This window comes from Hyposmocoma kahamanoa, unplaced genomic scaffold, assembly GCF_003589595.1.
Source record: "Hyposmocoma kahamanoa isolate Upper Pololo Valley unplaced genomic scaffold, ASM358959v1 182, whole genome shotgun sequence".
Classification (NCBI taxonomy): Eukaryota; Metazoa; Arthropoda; class Insecta; order Lepidoptera; family Cosmopterigidae; genus Hyposmocoma; species Hyposmocoma kahamanoa.
This window is the reverse complement of record NW_020653713.1, coordinates 6,709,635-6,731,951: the sequence shown is the minus strand read 5'-3', so window position 1 is coordinate 6,731,951 and position 22,317 is coordinate 6,709,635. Positions and strand designations below refer to the sequence as shown.

The 22,317-nt window shown below is 36.1% G+C and overlaps 1 protein-coding gene across 17 annotated transcripts in view; it reads left to right on the top strand.

Moving 5' to 3' along the window:
• The window catches only part of LOC113226209 (voltage-dependent L-type calcium channel subunit beta-2), a 240,524-nt gene that overhangs the window by 141,498 nt on the left and 76,709 nt on the right, over positions 1 to 22,317 (top strand). For 15 of the 17 annotated variants that reach the window (XR_003310076.1, XR_003310074.1, XR_003310077.1 and 12 more), the window contains exon 3: positions 5,710 to 5,745. The exons of the other annotated variants lie outside the window; for them this stretch is intronic. Coding sequence is in view for 11 of the 15 variants with exons in the window: in XM_026458759.1 (XP_026314544.1) it covers positions 5,710 to 5,745 (36 nt within the window). In the remaining 4 variants the exon portion in view is untranslated. The remainder of the gene's footprint in view (positions 1 to 5,709; positions 5,746 to 22,317) is intronic. 17 annotated transcript variants of the gene reach the window in all.

Below are 22,317 nucleotides of genomic sequence, written 5' to 3'. Positions count from 1 at the left end.
ACCCAGCAATAGGTTTTTTTCTATAATACCAAATGACGGGACGAACAAGTTGTTCGCCTGGTGGTAAGCGACACGGCTATCCATAACAGTTGCAGTTAAATCGCAAAGACTTTAGGGGCACTGCCACTGAGCCCGTCTCCCTGAGACATGACAAGTCCCATGTACCTGTAATTTCACTAGCACCCTTACCGTTCCAAACCGGTAGAAATAGGTAAGGTGGCCTTATCAATTCTTGAATTTCATCGATTTCTCAAAGATGGCGCTACGTCAAAAAATCATTAAATACCAAAAAACTAAGATCTGCGACAAGCACATACAGAAATTTATAAGGACTGCTGGTTGCTTACGTAAATCAGTTGGGAGAGCGTCAGCCACGAGTCCTGCCGGATTTAAGGAATTTTTCTTTGTGTTCGTTCTTTATATTCATAATTATAACAATCTAGTGTAGTCATTTCACACAAATAATTAAGTAGTTGATAGTAAAACGTGATATTCAATAAACTGAATGTTACAATTCTTGAATTGACAATAAAACCTGGAACTCCCAAGTTTGAAGTATATGTTTGTAATACGTCTTGTTACTTCATAGTCGATATATTAAAATATCCACAATGACGTGTCGAGAAAGCAACTCGCAGAGATTTTATATGAATCATGAACCTGATACAACCACGTCATTGATTTGTTAGTCACATTACTCATTTACTCGTATGGTGGTTGGTACACGTAAAGATGTACAATATCTCTGAATTCTATATTAAAAATTGTATCTAACTTCGTATGGGTTAAAACGAAGATGAAGATAGTTTGAGGTTTTTAGTGATAATAATAATAAATAAATTTATTTCAGTTCACAACTTTTGTTCACAATATTAAGTTTATTGAATTTAGTAGACTTTAATATACTACCGTGACATTTAATTATTTTTGTGAAATTACTGCACTAGTTTGTTATAATTGTTAATACAAAGATCGAAAACAAAAAATCTTTCGTTCCGGCTATACTCCAACCAGCGACCTTGCCATACCGTGACTGATGCTATCCCTTTATTTCCTAAAGTAACGCTTAATATAAATTTGTAGGAGGCTGGAACTTACACTTAGACTTCCAGTCTCCCGAACTCGGTCGTGGGTGCCATGGACACACACATAGACAACCGCAAGAACACCCAAATTCACGACAGAAATAATTGTAGGCCATACATATATTTCTCCCGGCCCGGGAATGGAATCCGGGACCTGCGCGGCAGCCCAACATGTTAACTGTTCGGCCACGGATCACAGAGGCAGTTAATTGCCATTAAGTTTATACCAACTTCGAGAGACATGTATGTATTTATTAAAATGTTTAAAACTAAAAAATATTATTTTATAAAGAAAAGACAAAGACAACAATTTATTTAGACATTGGGTTGCAATATTGTTGGAGAATAGTGCCCAAAGATTTCGAACATGAACTGACTTTACTGGATTTTTTAATGTAAAATAAAGGTACGCAATAAATATATTTACAAGTGAATGGACACATATTACAGCCTTCAAATTTGCCGTTTAAAAAATTATTGTTTAGACTAGGCTACGTACTCATTATTGACTTTACCGGCCCGCCTACATGCGGGTTTACCCCGTAATAAATGAACCTTTATCGTGTTTGCGGCAAACAGTTAATTTATCTGCAATGACACATTGTTTAGTAATTTATATCCGTTTATTAAGTTTAACTTTTGTAATAAGGCTACATCTCGATACCTCCAATGAACGCTAACGTTATATTCTTTGGTCATTTCTGTTATTTTTCTAAACAGCCATATTTATTTACTAATATTATGTTCTAAGATTTTGTGGAAAAAAAGAAACAAAAAAATGCGAAAAAAATTTTTTTTTTTAAATGTTAAAACTAAAAATAAAGAAAAAAAAAACAAATTAAAAACAGAACAGGTCCAAAAATTAAATAGGCGTCGTGTTCATTGGAGGTATCGATCTGCAAAATGACAAATTTTTAAGAGGTTTTATAGCTTGTACGAAAATAATTAGTCATTAAGTTTTTTTTATGCTTAAGTAGGTAAGTTATACAATTTCATATGCTTGTATATAATTTGTTTCATTTACTTTGTATTACTTCTAAGTGTTTTTATCACGCGAAAGTTCGCGTGATAAAAACACTTTTGACGTATGATCATGTAGCTTTACTAAGGGTACCTGATGAGTTATCCATAAACATTTTTGCCAATTACTGAAAATAAGATTTTTTAATTAATTTTTTTACACCAATGAATTGTTCGTCAATTTTATAATTTGAATTTGAAAATGCTTGGTACCTAGGCACTTTTGACAAATGTTTGCATAAACAATTTTTTTAAATTTGTTTATTCAAAAATATGACTCTTTTCAAAACCTTTTACGGGGTTTTAAGGGAGAAAGCATCGCTTTTTGTTACATTTTGTTACAACCCAAGTAATAGTTTTTTAATACTTGTTTGCGTTTTCTTATTTAGAATGTCAGGCAATATGCACTCCGTGTGCGTTAGTACTTCTAAGCAGTAGATATATAATCGACTTGGCCTGCTCGTTTTTGTTAAACACCAATTTACGGATCTGATAAGACCGATTTATATATATTTTATGGATCTATTGGTATTGTTAAATATTTATGACCCGACGTTGTGATAATCAATCAACACAGAATATGTCACCTTTTTGTTCTTTATCACGGTGCATTTAGAGTTAAGCTAACAACTTAATAATGGAATTTACTTACATAAAGTTGACACGCACTTACTGGTATCACGCCTTAATAAACTGCCTCTGTGGCCGAACGGTTACCATGCCGCACTGCCACGCAGAGACCCAGATTTGATTCCCTGGTCGGGAGAAATATATGTATGGCCTACATTTATTTCTCTCGTGAGTTCGGGTGTAATTTGTGATTGTCTATGTATGTGTCCATGGCACCCGCGACACAGGGTTTCCCTAGTGCTAGGCTATGTTGATTGTGTGCGTTATTATTATTTTAAAAAATGCGTGTAAATTGCAAAAGTGTTATTTCATAGTAAACGAAAAATGCACCTGTCGCCATCGGCTGTTGCCAGGCGATCGTGAATTAACCAATAGTTGCAATCTGACTTCGAATATCGGTGGAATTAGATCGACATCGATAGAGTTATCGACTCAATACTATGCTGTATGGTCTTTGCAATGTGTTGTGTTGATGTCTTACGAAACTGGATTTAATTAATTGCTATTTTGAAACGTACTGTGTATACTTCTAAAGTGTTATATGAAAATGATAATTGTAACTTCAACTTTTAGTAAAAAACTAAAAATCGATCTCAAAAGTTCGTGGAATTACATCTATTTGCCAAGTTTTATTGAAATTGGTTACCGAAAAGTGCGCGAAACCGGATTTATGCCCTAGATTGCCACCCTCTAAGGTGGAATTCTACAAAATTTAAATTAGATCAATATTGAGGTACCCTCTATCAAACAAAAAAGAATCATCAAATCGGTAAATTTTTGGTTTTCGCTTAACATACATACAAAAATAAATACAGTACAGGACCTCTTCCTTTTTTGAAGTCGGTTACATATAACAGTAATTATATAAAATAACTACCTACGTTTATAGAGTAATTTAGAGTTGTAAACAAAATGTTTCCCATCTCTATGGTTCATAATGGTCATTTGGTAATGGCGTGTCGGACAATGCATGCGAATGTGGCGCAGCCTGCAGCCTGTAGGGTGCGCAAGGGCAGCCTATGCCCTTCACCGAGGTCACCTTGTCCCCCGCCCTTGCCACCCCGACACCCGCAGGTATACCGCGCGCGTGCGTCTATTGTGTGCGCAACCTGATACCAAATATAAATCCACCACTTTAACCCCTACGTACAGTCTCAATCCTACTCCTTTGCTTATAAGTCTCATTATCCAACATCATAACATTCGTGAGCTTTTTGTTTCGGTACGTTATTCTAACGAGTTCCAATTTCGAGTTTGAATCTTTTTAAAACCAATTGCATTTTATAGGTGAGCGTGACAGGATAATTTAAGAAAGGAAGAGTTGAATTTTTTGTTTCGTTTTTTTTGGTGCGCTGTCTCGCGCATGCGATTCGGAGGTGTCTGTTGTTCCCGACGTTAGTTTTTTTGCCTTTGTTTTTGAAGTAATTACTTCGATACGTTTAGAGTATCGAGCAATAAACGTTTAAGACTCGTTTCTGGTATAATTATCCTTGGATTATTCCATCTTTTTGTTTCCTAAAAAAAAGCGGTACTTGTTTTATTACCAGACTATACACGTATTGATGATATGTTGAAATAGATTAAAATAAACTATACAATTAACTCTTGTACGTTTTGCACTATATAAAGGCACAAAGATTATATTCCTATTAACCACAAAGACAAGTAATAGATAGAAAGATCTATAAATCAAAGAAAGATGTAGCTCTACAATGACCTTCTAACTCTAAACCGTTACAATATTATCCTAATTTCCATTCACAACGCCAAATTTAAATCCAACGGTCATCAATTACCATATATGTTTTTACTGTAAGACTCTAATTTTCGACGAAATATAGTTTCGATATATAGTGCAGTGTGAATAAAAAGAAGTTGTATTCCATTTATCTCATATTCCAGGAATTGGGAACCGGGAGCGATGACGTGTTCGCTGATTTTCCTCCACACCAAGTTTACTTTTTTCTTAGAAACAATTCACTTGCACTTGAATTGAATCATGTCTCTGCAATTTCGGCAATACGTTTCTGAAAATGTGACTAACCACTTTTACGAAAACTAGCACAAAGTTTTGTAGCAAAATGCATTTAGTAGTAGAATTTTCCTTAACAAAAAGCTTCTAACTATCCCAATAAACATACCACTACCGCCATTATTATCACTATTAATACGATTATTTAACCAATTAAAAACTCTACTACATGATACTATCGTTTTTTTATATTGCAATATCACAGAGTTTCGCAGTAACGTCATTAAATAGCTGATTCCTCTCATTATGGATAACATTTTAAACGGGTTTACTACATAATTTCGAAGTACGTTTCGTCTAATTACATATGGCCGACTTGATGACCGTTTAACTTAAGTTTCATTAATTAAAAAACATTATATCGATAGTTCATTTCACATAATATTCCTATATATTTGATGAAAACTTTTTACGCCAACACATTTCATCGAAATACCATTTTGTTAATTAATGCACTTACTTGTTTTTGCATTGATAAAGTGATTTAGCGTTAGACTTTTGTATTTTCAGCGAATAGTAATCTCCAGCCTGGAATAATGTGTGTGTTAGGTCTTTATAAATACGGTAGGTTGTAACATAACATCAGGGCAAGTGCAGCCATTTTACTGAGCTCTTTTGTTTGATATAAATCTATGTATTGTAATTATTAACGTGTTGTGATAAAATAAATAGCAAGAAAAGCATTTTGATGAAATATATTGGAAAAAACTTAGTCTATGATGCTTCGATGGTTGATATAGTGTTTTGATGACATGTAGCATAAAGTAAATATGTACTTCGATATATCAAGCATTGTATAAATGTAAGCATTGATCAATAACATACTCGATGAAATGTAATTCTACGAACAGTATTGCATTAGCTTCGTGTGCACTATCCAACTCCTGTCATTTGTTTACGTCAAGGGCGATTAAAGCAGGGTACTTATTGTTTGTTTCACAGGAATCCTCGCCCACATTGACGCTAATATCGTCAAAGGTAAGTTGCTAAGCAAATTGCCTTTTGGCCATATCATCTCATCATAGCTTGCGAAACCGTGAAACAAATAATAATCCTGCGCTATTTATATTTTCTTTTGTTTTTTGTTCTGGGTTGGACTGTGTACGAAGCAATGTGCATGTGATCATCCATTGCCGCTATAGTTGTGTTTGGTGGTGTATGTAGTGATGTAATTATTCAATGTATAAGTGTACAGTGTTAAATTGTTTAGTAGGTATAAGTTTAAGAATGTTTAGTGATATAGTTATTTTCATCTATAAATGCGTATATTTTATTAAAAAAGTACAACAGGTGAACTTAAACTTTTTGACCGAAAGAAATTTGGTAATAAATTTAACGATGGAAGTTCAAATGTCAAAAAAACTACGTCTAAATTTTGTAAGTCACCCCAAAAATGTCCTAAGAAATATTCAAACTGCCATTTTTTAATAACACTATCAGCTAATTGGATAACTTGTATAAATAGTTGACAAAACAGGATCCTCACACGAATAAAACGTACATTTTTGTGGACACAACCTAACCTGTATTGACAAAATGTACATTCATCCAATGTAAGTAAATATGAGCAAATTGAAACATTCGGAATTTTGTAACTTAAAATCAAAACACAAAATATCGTAATTATTAATACAAAGATCGAACACTAAGACAAATTCCTTCGATCCGGCTGGAGTCGAACCAGCGCCTTCAGCATACCGTGAGTGACGCTCTCCCAACTGAGCTATGGAACGAACCTGAAGACCTTACGATTTTTAAATATGCTTGTTGCAGATCTTTAGTTTTGGTTTTTAACGACTTTTTTGCCTTTCGAATCCGGAAAAATTTGTAGAGTAATTTTAGAAAAAATTATTGAATATCATTATAGTAAAACAGCGCGAAATTCAATAACCTTAATATTAACTGCCTCCGTGGCCGAACGGTTACCATGCCGGACTGTCACGCAGAGATCCCAGATTCGATTCCCGGGCCGGGAGAAATAGTTGTATGGCCTACAATTATTTCTCCCGTGAGCTTGGGTGTAATTTGTGGTTGTCTATGTGTGTGTCCATGGCACCCGCGACACAGGGTCTCCCTAGTGCGGGGCTATGTTGAGTGTGTGCGTTTATTACAACAAATTATCGAGTTTAAATGAACTGAAAATCGAACGATTATGATCAAATAACATCTTGTATAGATTACGGTTAACAATAATAATAACAATTATGTAGTAATAGGTATATTATATTTGAGATATATAACCACACTGAATAAAGTGAGGACCTGCGGGCGGTCCCCGAAACTTTATACCGTCTACTTCACATTCGTATGTAAATGTAATAGAAAAATGATTCCTCTGCCCTTTTCACGTAGTTTACCTCCTAACACGAAATGCAATTGCGCATTTAACACATTTATTAGATATTGTAGGAAGTTTTATCTCGAACTTGCAGATAATTTATAATATGATATCAAAGACATTTGAAAATCACGTCTTAAGATTTCGTATTTATGCCTTTTTTATTTATCTAGATAAACGTGACACCAATTTCGTAATCATACTGCTTGCTACATACAGACTAAAAAAACATCATAATAACTCAAAATCAATTTGGTAATTAACAATAAATTTGTATATAATTTCAAAGCGTTGGAAATGTTAATAGCAGTGGAGCTTCTGCCGCCAAGCAATAATGTGAGCTTGTCTTAACTTATGTGCGCAGTGGCAGTGCCCCTCTGATCTTTGTGACTTAAAGCAGTGAGTGGCACAGCAACTGTTATGGACAGGCGTGTCGTTTACCACCAGGCGCACGACTTGTTCGTGCCATCACTTGGTAAAAAAAATTTCGAATCGATATCGCTGACCTTTCGGACTGAATGTACGTGATTTGAATCCGAAAAACAACTAGATATTTTCAAAGTAATTAAAATTCCGAAATCTTTAACCAATATCTAGATTCTATACCTACAATTAATAAAAGGCTAGAACAATTACCGTCATCCGTTTACAAGTCTCGAAATGCGTTGTGTTCGTTTCGATGAATAATTTCTACTTAGCCGCGTTCTGCTTCTTGTCTACCTCAGAAAAGATATTCAATTCTTAGCAATGGTATGTGTGTCTATTTTGGTGCAGTACTGTTATTTTATAAGTTGTCGTTTGCGCGACGCCACTGGAACGATTTGTTTTAATTAGACGACTCCTCAGCTCGTTGTCGTTATGCTATACTGGTCTCTGAACGTGGGTGTAAGTAATAAATGCGTTTTTGCTGTGATTTACAATTATTAGCCTTATAACGGACTATGGATTATTTTAATAATATTCGTTGTATCGAGTTTGGCTATTTGACAATTAATTTTAATGGTGGTGTTATTAACTTTTTTGGATTTAGACATTTCGTTACTTGGGACTTTTGTATGGATGGGTTTTAATTACAAGCTGTGGTAGCCCACTGCGATAGCGGTTGCTTCGCAATTGCGACTTTGGGAATGCGCATTCCTGTACCTTATAAATTTAATTTCTAATTCACGTAACCACACAACTTTTGAAAACCGTGGGCTGTACTCATCTCGATTTGGTTCCTCATGGTCGATTATGGAGTAAACCCTATTCTTAAAGGAGACCCGAGCCCTGTAGTGGGACGAATAACGAGTTGATGATGATGAATTTTAATTAGTTCTAAAGAAATTATACGATCTTGTCTTGTCTCATCCTCGTCCACAACTTCACTTTTGAGGAGACGAGATTATGGAGATGAAAAAATATAACAAAAATATTACCAAATAGTTTTTTTTACAATAATATTAAAGTCAAAGTCAAAGTCAAAGATTATTTATTCCATGGTTAAAATAAATTTACACTTGAAAACGTCACGTTCAAGCTACTGCTCGTTCACTACGCTGACTCTTTTCAAATAAACTTAAATGCTATGGAATTTACTTTGAATCAAATTTGTGTGGATTCTGGAGCCGTGTCGTCTTTCCATACATCTTTATCTAATACGTCGTCTTCAATTTTGTAATATGATTTTTCGATCAAAATATTTTTAATGTAGTTTTAAACTTAGGAAACGATAAACTTAATATATGCTCCGGAATCTTATTGTAAAAACCTATACAGTTCCCCATAAAAGAGTTGTTTACCTTGGTTAAACGAAATCGTGGTACCATGAGTTTGGACTTAGCTCTAAGGTTAATATTATGGATATCTTCTTTCTTATTGAAATCATGTATATTTTTACGGGCATATAAAATATTTGAGCAAATGTACTGTGGGGCACCACAGTTATGATACCAGTCTCCTTAAACTTTTCTCTGAGAGAAACCCGAGAGCCTAGACAGTACACAGAACGAATCGCTCGTTTTTGCAATACAAATATGGTTTGAATATCTGCCGCTTTATCCCACATGAGAATCACGTAGGACATTATACTATGGAAGTAACTAAAGTAAACTAGTCTAGCAGTACTAACATCGGTAAGCTCACGTATTCTGCGGACTGCGTATGCAGCGGAGCTTAATCCGCTGGCCAGGGAAGATACATGTGGAAACCATTGAATTTTACTATCTAAGGTCACTCCCAAGAACACTGCTTTATTAGCAAGGTCTAATTTTTCTCCGTTTACTTCTATGCTTGGACTAGTCGATTTTACGTTAGGTAATTCAAACAAGTGGCGGAACGAGCAGGTTGTGCCAGGTGGTAAGCTACACGCCTGTCCATAACGGTTACAGTGCCACTCAGAGCTTAAACTCGCAAAGGTCTGAGAGGCACTGCCACTGCGCTTGTCACCTTGAGACATAAGTTGACAAGTCCCATGTGCCTGTAATTTTCACGTAAAGTCACATTTATGCTTAGTGGCAGAAATAGTGAAGGTAACAGTACTTTCCTGGACGAACTCTTTCACAAGGAGCTCTAGTGCTACTGCAGAGTTCTTAAGTTTTCGTGATTTTGAGCCGTTTTATTTGTAATTTACCATGAGCTAAGAAACCTGCGCATATCTACAAAACAATTTAATTATGTGTGTGAAGCTCCCTATTCGCATTGAACTGTGTGGGAACTGTGTCCCAAGCCCTCTCATTGATAGAGGTGGCCTGACCACTCTGAGTTTAGGACTATTTATAGACTAACTGATACATTGCCGTATAATAGGACGAGGAAAAACATTTAGTCCATTGTAAAAACCATAAGTAATCGTGCTACAAAATCTGAATAAAAATTGTGTTGAAGCTAACGCCAGTATTTTTAATTACTCATCGCAAAGACTATTCGACTAAGTACCGGTATGCTAACATAGCGAGAGTCAGATGACGCATTCGACTGGGCGAGAGAACAATTTATGTCGGTGTCGGTAAGAAGTAATAGCTGTTGGGTAACTTTGGCCAATTGCTTTCGGATATTAGTCACTGAATCGTAAGGTCATGTTTCGAGGAATTGTTCTTCTTATTGTATCGATGGCATACAGTTTAATAATTAGGTACCCTTGTGTTGAAAGAATTTGCCAATCGGCGTAAGGTACTCACCGACTGTTGCACAGGGTACGCCATACTTATAGGAAAGGGATGGTACGTCATACGGGGTGTCTCAATTGGAGGCGGGGAGGTTTTCAGCAATGAGTTTTCCTTAAATAATGTTTATTTCATAGGTAAGCCAATTACACTTGTACACTTGTAAATACATATATGTATACAGTAGATATAATTGTTCTATAGTCTGTTTCAATCCATTTTAAACAAAAAGTAAACAAAACTGTTTGCTTAAAATTGTATGGCAATCACTCAATAAATCGGGTAAGTAAAACTTTCACGTATATTTCGACTTATCATTTTTTCCAACAATATTCATTTGAATAGCATATCAAAATCGTATTTGAAAAATGGTAGTCCAAAAGTGAAATTATCTTTCAACTGTCCGACTATGACTTGTCCATGTACGAAAAAACATTTAATTCATTAAATTAAAGTTTTTGTAAACGATTAGTAAATGGACATGGACACACACAGACAAACACAAATTACACCCAAACGCATTAGAGAAATAAATGTAGGCCATACAAATATTTCTCCCGGCCTGCGAGTGGAACCCGGGACTTCTCCGTGGCAGTCCAGCATGGTAATCGTTCGGCCACGGAGGCAGTCGAAGAGTGAAACAATAAATTTGTCACAGATGGCGCTACGGCAACAAAGTCGTTAAAAACAAAAACAAAGATTTGTAAGAAGGACACAGAAAAATTCGCCAGGTCTTGGTTAGTTCTGTGGTTTAATTGACAGAGCATCTGACACGGATTGCCTGAAGGTGCTGGTTCGAATCAGCCGGACCGAATGGATTTTTCTAAGATGATCATTGTAATTAATAATTATAATATTTTTTTTTTATAAGTATTGACCCATTTACTTGGATAGATTACCACTGTAGGTTCTACCATACACCTTCCTCATTTACTGTAGTATAGTAGCAAATATTATAGCATAGTACTTTCTCCTTGTTTTGATGGTAAACGCGATAAGAAGCAATTTTCTTACATAGTTCATTTCTTACGTCATATAGGGTTAATGATATATAATTGTATAGAACACGGTAAGCATCTATGAATGATTTTAAACAGTCTGTACTTTAACACTGAAATGACACTACGATGCCTTTTGTTATATTCCGATATTTCAATAAAAAATACTATTTTATCGAGTATATTTTTAAAACAGTTGACAAAAACAAAACGTGAACAATACAAATGCACAATTCATGTCTATGTTGATATTGACACCTTGTTATATTGTAATCGAAATGAATATCGCAGCGTACGAGGATCGTCCCCTTGAGCAAGGAAGTTTATGTATATATTTAAACAAACATCTTCATAGAAAACCCGAATAAGTTGGACAATTAAAATATTACGTGTGACTCAATGCTAAGGACATTGTTTGTATTAACCATAAATTTGAGATAAACCGTGTGACCTTTCCTCAATTATTCACTAGCTAACTAAAGTTACCTTCTACCTTGTGTTCGGATCTATTATATATTGATAAATACAAACAAGTGATTGTCTTATAAATTTTTTATAATACCAAGTGACGGGACGAACAAGTTATACGTCTGGTGGTAAGCGACACGCCTGTCCGTAACAGTTGCAGTGCCACTCAGAGCTTTAAATCGCAAAGATCTTATGGGCTCGTCCATTGCGCCCGACACCCTGAGACATAAGTTGATAAGTGCCATGTGCCTGTAATTTCACCAGCACCCTTACCTTCAAAACCGGAACACAGTAATGCTCACATTACTGCCTGGCGGCAGAAATAGGTAAAGAGGCAGCATTACCTTGGACGAACGCTTTTACAAAGAGCTTTACTGTTATGTATGTAATCTTGTACCACTTTTCATGTTCCTAGGGTTTATTTGTATTGTAAAATTTGCACTTCAAAATAAAAAAAATCGCTTTAAGTTATATGTATAAATGATATAATAGTACTTGTATAAATAACTTCTATTTATCACGATTATGATTTTAATGAAATAAAACTTAACATAAAACTAAAGTCTATTGTTGAATGTTGACGTAACACTTTTTTTAAATTGTAATGTCGACGCAAAACCAGTTGTTCAATCTAAAATAATTTTTAAATCGTCTTATCTGATATCGAACTGCTTTAAAAGATTTTCCAACACGCATATCGCTCATTTGGTGCTACGTTGACGTAATTGGAAATTTTGGCAAAATTAAGTGGATATTAAGCCTAAACATCTGTAATAAATGTTTATGTAGGATTGGAGGAAAATCTTTTGGAGGTTGGAGAAATAAAATAACACGAAAATTTTCTAAATACTTCATAAATTTGCAATGAAATTAAAAAATAATCAACCGTGACCATCGGACATGTAAAGGGCCCCAAATGTTGGTTTGTTTGAAAAAACAAATATACGCGCTTTAAACCTGGAAAAATAGTTTCATTTCCTATTATAAAAATATAGTTTCAATCTATCTACTGTAACATTACTAGAAGTACGTAATACCAAATGAGCGATAGCAAACTCTAAAACATATTAATGTTATTCCGTCGTCTAAAAACAATTTTGTAGGTACGTACAATCCAGAGCGTGCTGAGATTTACATTTCAAACCATTCGCACTTTAGAGTCGAATTGAAATCTCAAGCGTAAAGCTCTGGTCTTGACTGTACGAATAATTGTGTATGAGTCAGGCGCCAAGATTTGAGGATAATAACACTTTACTCAAAGTCGCAGTGATGATTTAATATTCGGTAATCAATTGACTCATCTCATGACTTTTTTTGAGATTTTATTAGTATAAGTACAGATAAATGGATCTTTAAAATTGCTATGCTACTAAATCATTCATTGTTCATTTGAATAAGTTTTTGAAAAGGTCAATGAGTAAGGGGGCCACAACACTTATCACGCCGATACGGCTTAAGCCGACCTGAAAAAAAAATTATGTCTACACAATAATAATAACATTAAAGTATTTATTACAGATTTCTAGCATCTATATTCTTGAATTCCATCCATTTTATTGGATTAGTAATTCAAATTGATATTAAATATTGAAATTTAAATTTAAATTAATTCACAATCAAACCCTAAATCATACCCTTAACAAATAATATAAGTAATGATAATAAAAAAGTAATAAAAATAAAATAAGTTATAGATACGCAATAAGATCGAAAACACGAGAAGCCGCAACGTATAGAGTTTTCGCTCTTATTGCACGGATACACTTTTTTCTGAGCAGCTCAAGTCGCGTCGATATATGTGATAACACCCTAAGATGCGGACATGGAGCGATTGCTGGAAAAAACTTCGGCGTAAGGTACGATAGTAATAAAAATATTTTAATATTTCCGACGTATCCTCCTCTTTAACACGAACGGAAGTTGACGAAGCACGAACCTAAAATTTATACAGAAAAAGTTATTTAGATACTTTGATTCAGAATTTCTTGTTTTAGATATGTTCCAGTGTAGATCATCTAGTAATTAAGTTCGTTGAAATTGTTAGCTTTGTTTTTTAGTGTTGTAAGGAACGAGACGTGTAAAGAGCAGCCGCATGCAAATTACAGGCACAGATGACTTGTCAACTTACGTCTCAGTGGACGGATGCAGCGGCAGTGCCCCACAGATCTTTGTGATTTAAAGCTCTGCGTGGCACTGTAACTGTTGTGGACGGGCATGTCGTGGGCTTAGCACCTAGCGCACGACTTGTACGTTCCGTCACTTATAAAAAAATCTGTTACTTATCCCAATTCTAACCTTAGAATAATCAAAAGTCAGGTATTGGAGGCAATGTATTTATAAACAATAAATCCAACGTCATTAAGTCCGTGTGATCACGGTTGGCGCGTGCGCGCGATCGAGCGGCGTCTGCGCACGTCTGCACGCGCCGTCTCTCGACGCCGGATGCGACATTACGACTCACACTCCTCGTTGTTGCTTTGCTTGAAAAGTGGTAGAAGTGACAGGTAAATAATTAACACTTATATCGCATCGTTAATAACAAACTCTGATAAAACTTTTAGTGTTTTTATAGATTCAATGATCGAACAAACGTATTAGTGTTTAAACATGTACATTGTTAGTTTCCCACAAATGTGACGTGGTCACACCGACCATGACGTGACCACGACAACGTGAAAGCCCGTAAGCACAGCTTGTGCAACCTTGTCAAATCGTCGGGATAATGAATGTGTGTGAAAATACCAATTAAATTGTTTAATCGAGTTTATTTCCTTTTCAAAAGTTAATAAATCGATCTTGTGACATTCAAGACTCGTCAATATACCGACAGAAAGATGCTCCTAATTATTGATTTGAAAAATTCATATACTTTGAGTTCTTGGGTTAGGAACGAATAGATAGTTAGTAGGTATTTTTTTGGATTCTAAATCGCTTAATTTTTTTCTTCATACAAACCAATCACGATCCCAGGCCCATGGTCACGGCGGTCAGCCAAGAGTCCGAAATATTGCTTTCTTTTGAAAAAAAAACAAACTCACGCGAGTCTTGGTATTTTGTTAATATATATGTTGGCACTTCTACATATTTCACAACTCTGTGGCTAGGAAAGTGACACATCCACATATTGAAAGAGTCATTCCGTACAAGTGGTGTGTCTCTGCGTTGAAAATAGCTTCCGTAGGGCCACGGAGGGGGTGCAGGGATTACAGCGAGGGCAGAGGGTGTAGTTATAAACTTATGTTTTGCTTCCGTTAAGAGCACGTGGCGAAAGCATTTTTATCGCGTTTTATTTCAGATTAGGAATGTAATGCTCCACGTTAAATAAATTACAGTGGAAGTCATTGGCATCCTATATCACATGGAGTCAATAGTGTCATATAACGTAAATTTTAGTAGCAGTAGAGCTCCTTGTGAAAGAGTGCGTTGAGGAAAGTCTACCACCTTATATGTGTATATCTGCCATCAAGTAGCAATGTGAGGATTACTGCGTTCCGGTTTCGAAGGGTAAGTAAGGGAACTGGTGAAATTACAGGCACATGGGACTTGTCAACTTAAGTCTCAGGGTGTCGGGCGCAGTGGCAGTGCCCTTCAGATCTTTGTGATTTAAAGCTCTGAGTGGCACTGCAACTGTTTGGGACAGGCGTGTCGCTTACCACCAGACACACAACTTGTTCGTCCCGTCACTTAATATTATTAAAAAGTACTCCTGGGCAAGAGTGGTTTAGGAAACTGAATTACAAAGATCACCAGCAACAGAGCAAACTATAGACTGTACTTCTATATGCTATAGGACGTAAAGTGACGCCCACTATTTACGTGGTCGCATTCTTTACACAGAAAATTATCAACTCACTATGCGCTTTTATTTCTCAAAATCATTAGACATTCGCAATTTCAGATATCTTGAATGTGTATAAACAACAAAATTACAGCGGTAAACTAGATTTTCAGTTACAGAGGGTCGGAAATAGCTTGAAATCGTTCGTGTAATTATAACACACGGTCAGTGCGTCGACCTCTTTTTTCTGAAAGCTGGCTGAAACATTATCGAGTGCTGAAACTCAAGGTCTAAAACTTTTTAATTTCACTAAAAAAATGGTTTCTGTATTCTGTTGTCTCCAACAAAACATTTGTAAGTATTAACGGCATTTCATCTTGTTAACAAGAAAATTTCAACATAGAACATAAAGCAATTAAATACATGCTAGTAACCATGAAAGTATTAAAAATATTACCGTCGAATTTGAAAAGTAAAATGTATGCAGTAGTTTTATCTCATGTCCACGGGTTATTGCTCTGTACATTAACGGTAACATTAATTCCCATCTTACCTCATTTGTCCCTAATAAAAGATACGTAAAGTTACATACACGACGGCGTGGACAACGTACAATTATACTTATTTAGTTAAGTAGTACAGTCGTAAATTCTTCAACCTCTTTACGTTATAGAACAAAAGTTCTTCCGTGATCGCATGCCACATGCTCTTCGACACATAGATACATATTGTATACTGTATACTGCACGATTTTCAGATACAGTAGATACCTCGTACGAACAAGGTTATGATAAAGACGGATAGATGGGAATTTCGAGACAAAAATATTTTTTTTTATGATACCCATTGACGGGATGAACAAGTCGTGCGCCTGGTGATAAGCGACCCGCCTGTCCATAGCAGTTGCCATGCCACCTAGAGCTTTAAATCGTAAAGATCTGAGGGGCACTGCCACTGCATCTGTCACCCTGATACAATAAATTGACAAATCCTATGTGTCTATAATTTCACCAGCACCGTTACCCTTCAAAACCGGAACGTGGTAATGATCACAGCACTGCTTGACGCCAGAATTAGGTGTAAGATATAAATTGGTAAATTGTAAATTGGGTGTAAAGTGGCAGGTTTCCCTGGAAGAACTCTTTGATAAGGAGCTCTTGTTGCCATTAAAAGCAAAATACGCAAGGAATTATATGTTGTGAAGGGATGTAGTGTCAGTCGCCATACAACCATTTAATGCAAGAATAATATAAAACAAGAGCACATTAAACTCGACATTGAGATTTATGTGAATCGATATATTTGCATTGTAATGTGAAACGGTAGACTAAAAATCTTCGAATTCATTGTACGACTTTGAACGAATTGTGGAACCAGTATGCAAGCTCCATCACGTTGACGGCGAACGACTACTTTTAAAACAAGTGATAATTAGTGAATCGCATTCCTCGTGACTGAAAAGTAAAACCTTCCCGCAGAAGAGAACTGGATATCCGTGTCACGTATGCACTGGAAAAATTATGTGATTGTAATAAACAAGATGCTGTATAAGGTGATAATGTAACTCGTTTCCATCTGAGCCTATCAAGCGCAATGATTACAGGAACAATTTTAAGTAACAAGTTTAATCATGTGATTGGTTATATTAAGAATCTTGATAGACTTCGACGATGACAGTATATCTAAAGAGCAGGGCTAGGAGAAGGAATCCATTTGCGAGTGATGTACTCGTCCAAAAGTTGGAATTTTCCTAACAACAAACTGCCATCCCGTAATCCGCGCCCTTCTTTTATTTTTGCTCTACTTGAACGCCGGTGCAAGATTCAACAGCAAGTGGTGCTAACTTCGTTAAGGAGTGCTCGATGGCGAAGAGATATGTAATATAAACATGAACCCTGTATCCGTTTACATCATTTACATCATTCTTTCTAACCTCAAAGTTGACGTAACCTCCACGAGATTCCTCGAGTGAAGCTAGTGTTATGTAATCAAGATGTAGATATACACTAAAGTAATTAAGTGAATCTCAGAGACACAAACACCCTAATTCCTGCTTAAATTCTAATTATGATATACAAGGTTAATTTAAATAACTACGTTGTCATAGTAAATAAAGTAGTAAGTAGACACTCTAACGTAATTAAAGGCATGTATTACCTGTGAATTACTGTAAAATGAACCAGAATTCTTATAAACGAGACGTATGTAACGTGTTCTGTGGTTTTATTCCTCTTTTTGTACTTATAAGGAATCCATTTGAGAGTAATATACTAGGGTGTCTCCACTAAATACTTTTCGTATGCAAAAGCGGCGCGCGCGTGTCACGATTGTGGCGCTGCAGCTGCACTTCTAAATATTCTATAAAAATAGTTTAGTAGCAGTAGAGCTTCCTTGTGAAAGAGTTCAGGGAGCTACTGCCACTTTTACTATTGCTGCCGCCAAGCAGTAATGTGAGCATTACTGTGTTTCGATTTTGAAGGGTGCTGGTGAAATTACAGGCACATGGGACTTGTCAACTTGTGTCTTAGAGTAACAGGCGCAATGGCAGTGTCCCTCAGAACTTTGCGGTTTATTTATAGCTTTGCGTGGTACTGCGACTGCTATGGACAAACGTGTCGCTTAACACCAGGCGCACGACTTGTTGGTCCATTCATTTGGTACCAAACGAAAATACATCAAACTGCCAGTCACATAATCCGCGCCCTTCTTTCTTTTTGTCCTACCTGAACGTAGGTGCAAGCTTCAATAGTTAGTGGTGCTAACATTCATAAGGAATGCTCGTTGACGAGGAGACAGACAATAGGATGACATCGAGTTGTACGGTCCTCCGAATACTACAAGTACCCAATCACTCTTCTGGACATAACTGATTAACAATACTATTGCTGTTTACCAACTTATCAACACGTAAAATGGCGATAATGCAAGTCCTTTTTAATAGAGCTTATGATCTGCATAGGATTTCAGTTGACTTTAAATTCCAATATGTTATCCACCTTCTTCGAAAAACATTATTGGTGTTCGATTAAAAAATGAAATTGATTTTCATGCGACGACACCCATTAATATGAACAACTTTTCCTGAAACTAGTCGAGTAAAATAGGTGCGTCATGTGCGAACATATTTGTAATCTATTTAAAAAAAGAAAGAGGTTTTTAATTCGACCGCATTTTTTTTATATGTATGTTACGCAATTATTCCAGCGAACCTATTTTGATGATTCTTTTTTGTTGAAAAGAGGGTACTTTAGTATTGGTCGATTGATGAATTGAAGAAAATATTTTATATGAGGATAAATCCGGTTTCGCGCACTTTCCAGTAACCGATATCAATAAAACTTGGCAAACAGATGTATATCATTTTACATCTCCTCGACTGAAATGTTGACACAAGACTGAAACGAGACTGTTTTTGGTTCAAGACGGTTTGGACTTTACGAGTAATAAACCGTCCACCAGTACCTTTTTAATTTACTAAGCAACTTCAAGTATGAACTTGAAATTTATAGACCTCATATTGGGCAATGACCAGTACAGTGCGCTCGTATCGAGTGGTAATTCCGTTATCGTTATAAATTCGTGGATAAGAAGGTGCGGGGCGAGTGAGGTGCGGGGTGCGCGTGAGTGTCGTGTGGCAATAGCACAGAAATAATACTAAATTAGTGTGGGTGGGATGCACTCGCTTCACTGAATGGTCGACATCTCTTTCTATTTAGATATGGCATGCACACATTTTTAACCCATGCTCTTAGCGAGAATCTATTACAGTTATCGTTTAGGCTTCCGAGTCGTGTTTATGGTTCGCATGGGAAGTGCAGTATATGATACAATTTGTGTTAAGTAACGTAACAATAAGGGTAATAATAATGTAAGGGTCATTAATTATTTTCGCAGTCAGAAAGTTTGTACAAATGGTAAAGATTGAAGGATATCTGTAGCTATTTAAGGCTGAAATTACAAGAGTACCTGAAAATTGGAATTTTGCTCTTGTTTTTAACCGACTTTAATGAAGAAGGAGGATCTCAATTTCGTGTGTATTTTATGGTGTTTGTTACGTGAATTCTCCGACTTTGTGAGCCAATTTCGATATTTTTTTTTTATTAGCAAGGGGATACCACAATTGTGGTCCCATTCAAATTTGAAAAAAATTCAAATGATTGAATTTCACTCACTTTCCGTTAACCGATTGCAATAAAACTTGGCAAAGATGTAATTCGAATAAAAAACCCAATAAGCGAAATTTTAGGGTCGGTTTTTTTTTAAAAAAAAAGGTTATAATTATTAAAGAAAAGGCTATTGCAACATTTGAAACGTAAGTTTCATATGTCATATGCGGTTTCACTGTGTGGAACTGATATGAAATTTATTTTTCACACCTGACTATCGTTTTATTCTGTGTTCGTTTTAGTCTAGCTTATAATGGCCCAGCAAACAATATCTTTGCTAATTGCGGATATGGCCTTATTACACTAAGAGTGTGATATTATGCCGTATCCAAACAAAATGTAGTTGCCCTATTCCTGCACATTTCCCAGCATTTAAAAATTCTAGTTGAGTATCTCCGTTCTAATATTATTCTCGCGGCGTTGAGCGATATATTTACACCCTTTACTCTTTGGTTGATTTATAAAACTATTTGCCATTCGGATTAAAGGAATCCTCAGAAGCTCATAACTTCTTGGAAAAGAATTTAGCTGTTTGACTTTTTCTTTTTGTTTCAAATTACAAGATATTATTGCGCTAATGGTCAAGGCGGCTTATAGATTTGTTTACTGTAAAGCAGTTAAGTTTGCTATTGACTTTCTTGAGGATTATAGTTTTATTAAATCGTATAATAACAAAAATCTATGTAACAAACCGTCTACTTTCGTTCTTCGTCCGAAATAATTACTGTGTGAAACAACTAATACTCGACCATATTAAAACACAATGCCAAGTATGAAGCTTCATTCGCAACATGCTTCTTTTAATTTGGTCGAATATTACTTATTGTCAGTGGTTTCAGACGAATGTCGGACGTAGAAGGAGAGTATAGGGCCTGAGCGTGTTTAATAAAACGCTGGATACGCGAGTACGCACGATCTGCGTGATATAATAACAAGTGTCATATATAGAAACTCATGAACATTTAATAAATAATTACTGTTTATTTCAGACTTTTATCCACATACCGCGCCCCTCATGGAAGAATGACATAAGTGGAGTTACATCAAAAATGTTTATTGCTCCATTAGATACAGAAAAATATAACTCACTAGCTCTCCAATTTTTGTAACTCTATCTACAATATTAGTCGACAAAGTTACAAGAATTGGAGAGGGTGTGGGTTATACTTTTCTGTATCTAATAGAGCAATAAACGTTTTTGACGTAACTCCACTTATGCCATTCGTCTACGAGGGGTGCGATATGTGGATAAAAGTCTGAAATAAACAGTAATTACTTATTAAATGTTCACGAGTTTCTATATATGACACTTGTTAGTATATATAGACACTTGTTAGTATATCACGCAGATCGTGCGTACTCGCGTATCCAGCGTTTTTAAATTTGTTTATTGTTACGTTTCAAAGCACTAAAAACAAAATATTGCAGTGTAACATAAACTGAGCTAAGTTTTTACCGCACATTCTTGGTACAAAAATATTTCTGCGTATAGTGTGTGCGTTCGTACTGCTGCGTGTTGACATTCCTCGTTGTGTGCGTGAGAGTCGTTAATAAAATGTGTCACTATTTTTTTTTTTATAATATCCAATGACGGAATGAACAAGTTGTGCGCCTGATGATAAGCTACACGCGTGTCCATAACAGTTGCAGTGCCACTCAGAGCTTTAAATTGCAAAGATCTTAGGGGCACTGTCACCCTGAGACATAAGTTGACAAGTCACATGTGCCTGTAATTTCCCCAGCACCGTTCCTTCCAAACCGGAACACAGTAATGCTGACATTACTGTTTGGCGGCAGAAACAGGTAAGTACTAACCTGGACGAACCCTTTCGCAAGGAGCTCTACTGCCACTAAACCTGTACCAGGCCCTTGCATGTACATCGCACCACGCTGAAACAAGTCTCTTCTAATAAAGGGTCGTGAATAGTATTTTAATATTTAATTTCAAGTTGGTAGCTAGATAAATAAATACTAGGACTACCACTTCTAAATATTTATTCAAATGTGTAGCGTGACACCCAAGTCTGCGTAAGGGTGCGTCGAACTTAAACAGCGTATGCCGTAATTCGAAGTGTCATGTAATCTGCGCGCGCGCTGCTTCGACACGCACAGAGTATTTTCAGATGTTAGGCTTTACAGTCTCTTCGCTTGGATCAAAGAGAAATAAAATAGACAGCTGTTTCAAAATATTACTTATATAATATAGCGATAATAAATAGTGTTTGTTTGTACATTACACGTTTACTGAAGATTTACCAGCAGTACAATAATAACAACACAGTAACGCACACACTCATGACCCCGCACTAGGGAAACCCTATGACGCGGGTGCCATGGACTCATACAAATATTTCTCCTGGCCCGGGAACCGAACCCGGGACCTCTGCTTGGCAGTCCAGTATGGTAATCATTTAGCCATGGAGGCAGTTAAGTAGACTAATATATGAAAATTAAGCATCCAAAGAAGGATGGCGACATCCCGTGTATTTTGTGACCCAGTGTTTTTGACGACGTGCACTAAGGAGACCTATCAATACTTGTAATTCATTATCAAAATATCAAAAAGCTAATTGAGTATAGTCTGTAGAGGCTGAGGTTATAATTGTCCTGTATTTCACTTCAGATATTAGTTCGTAGTAGCAGAAAATAACAAGTTTTC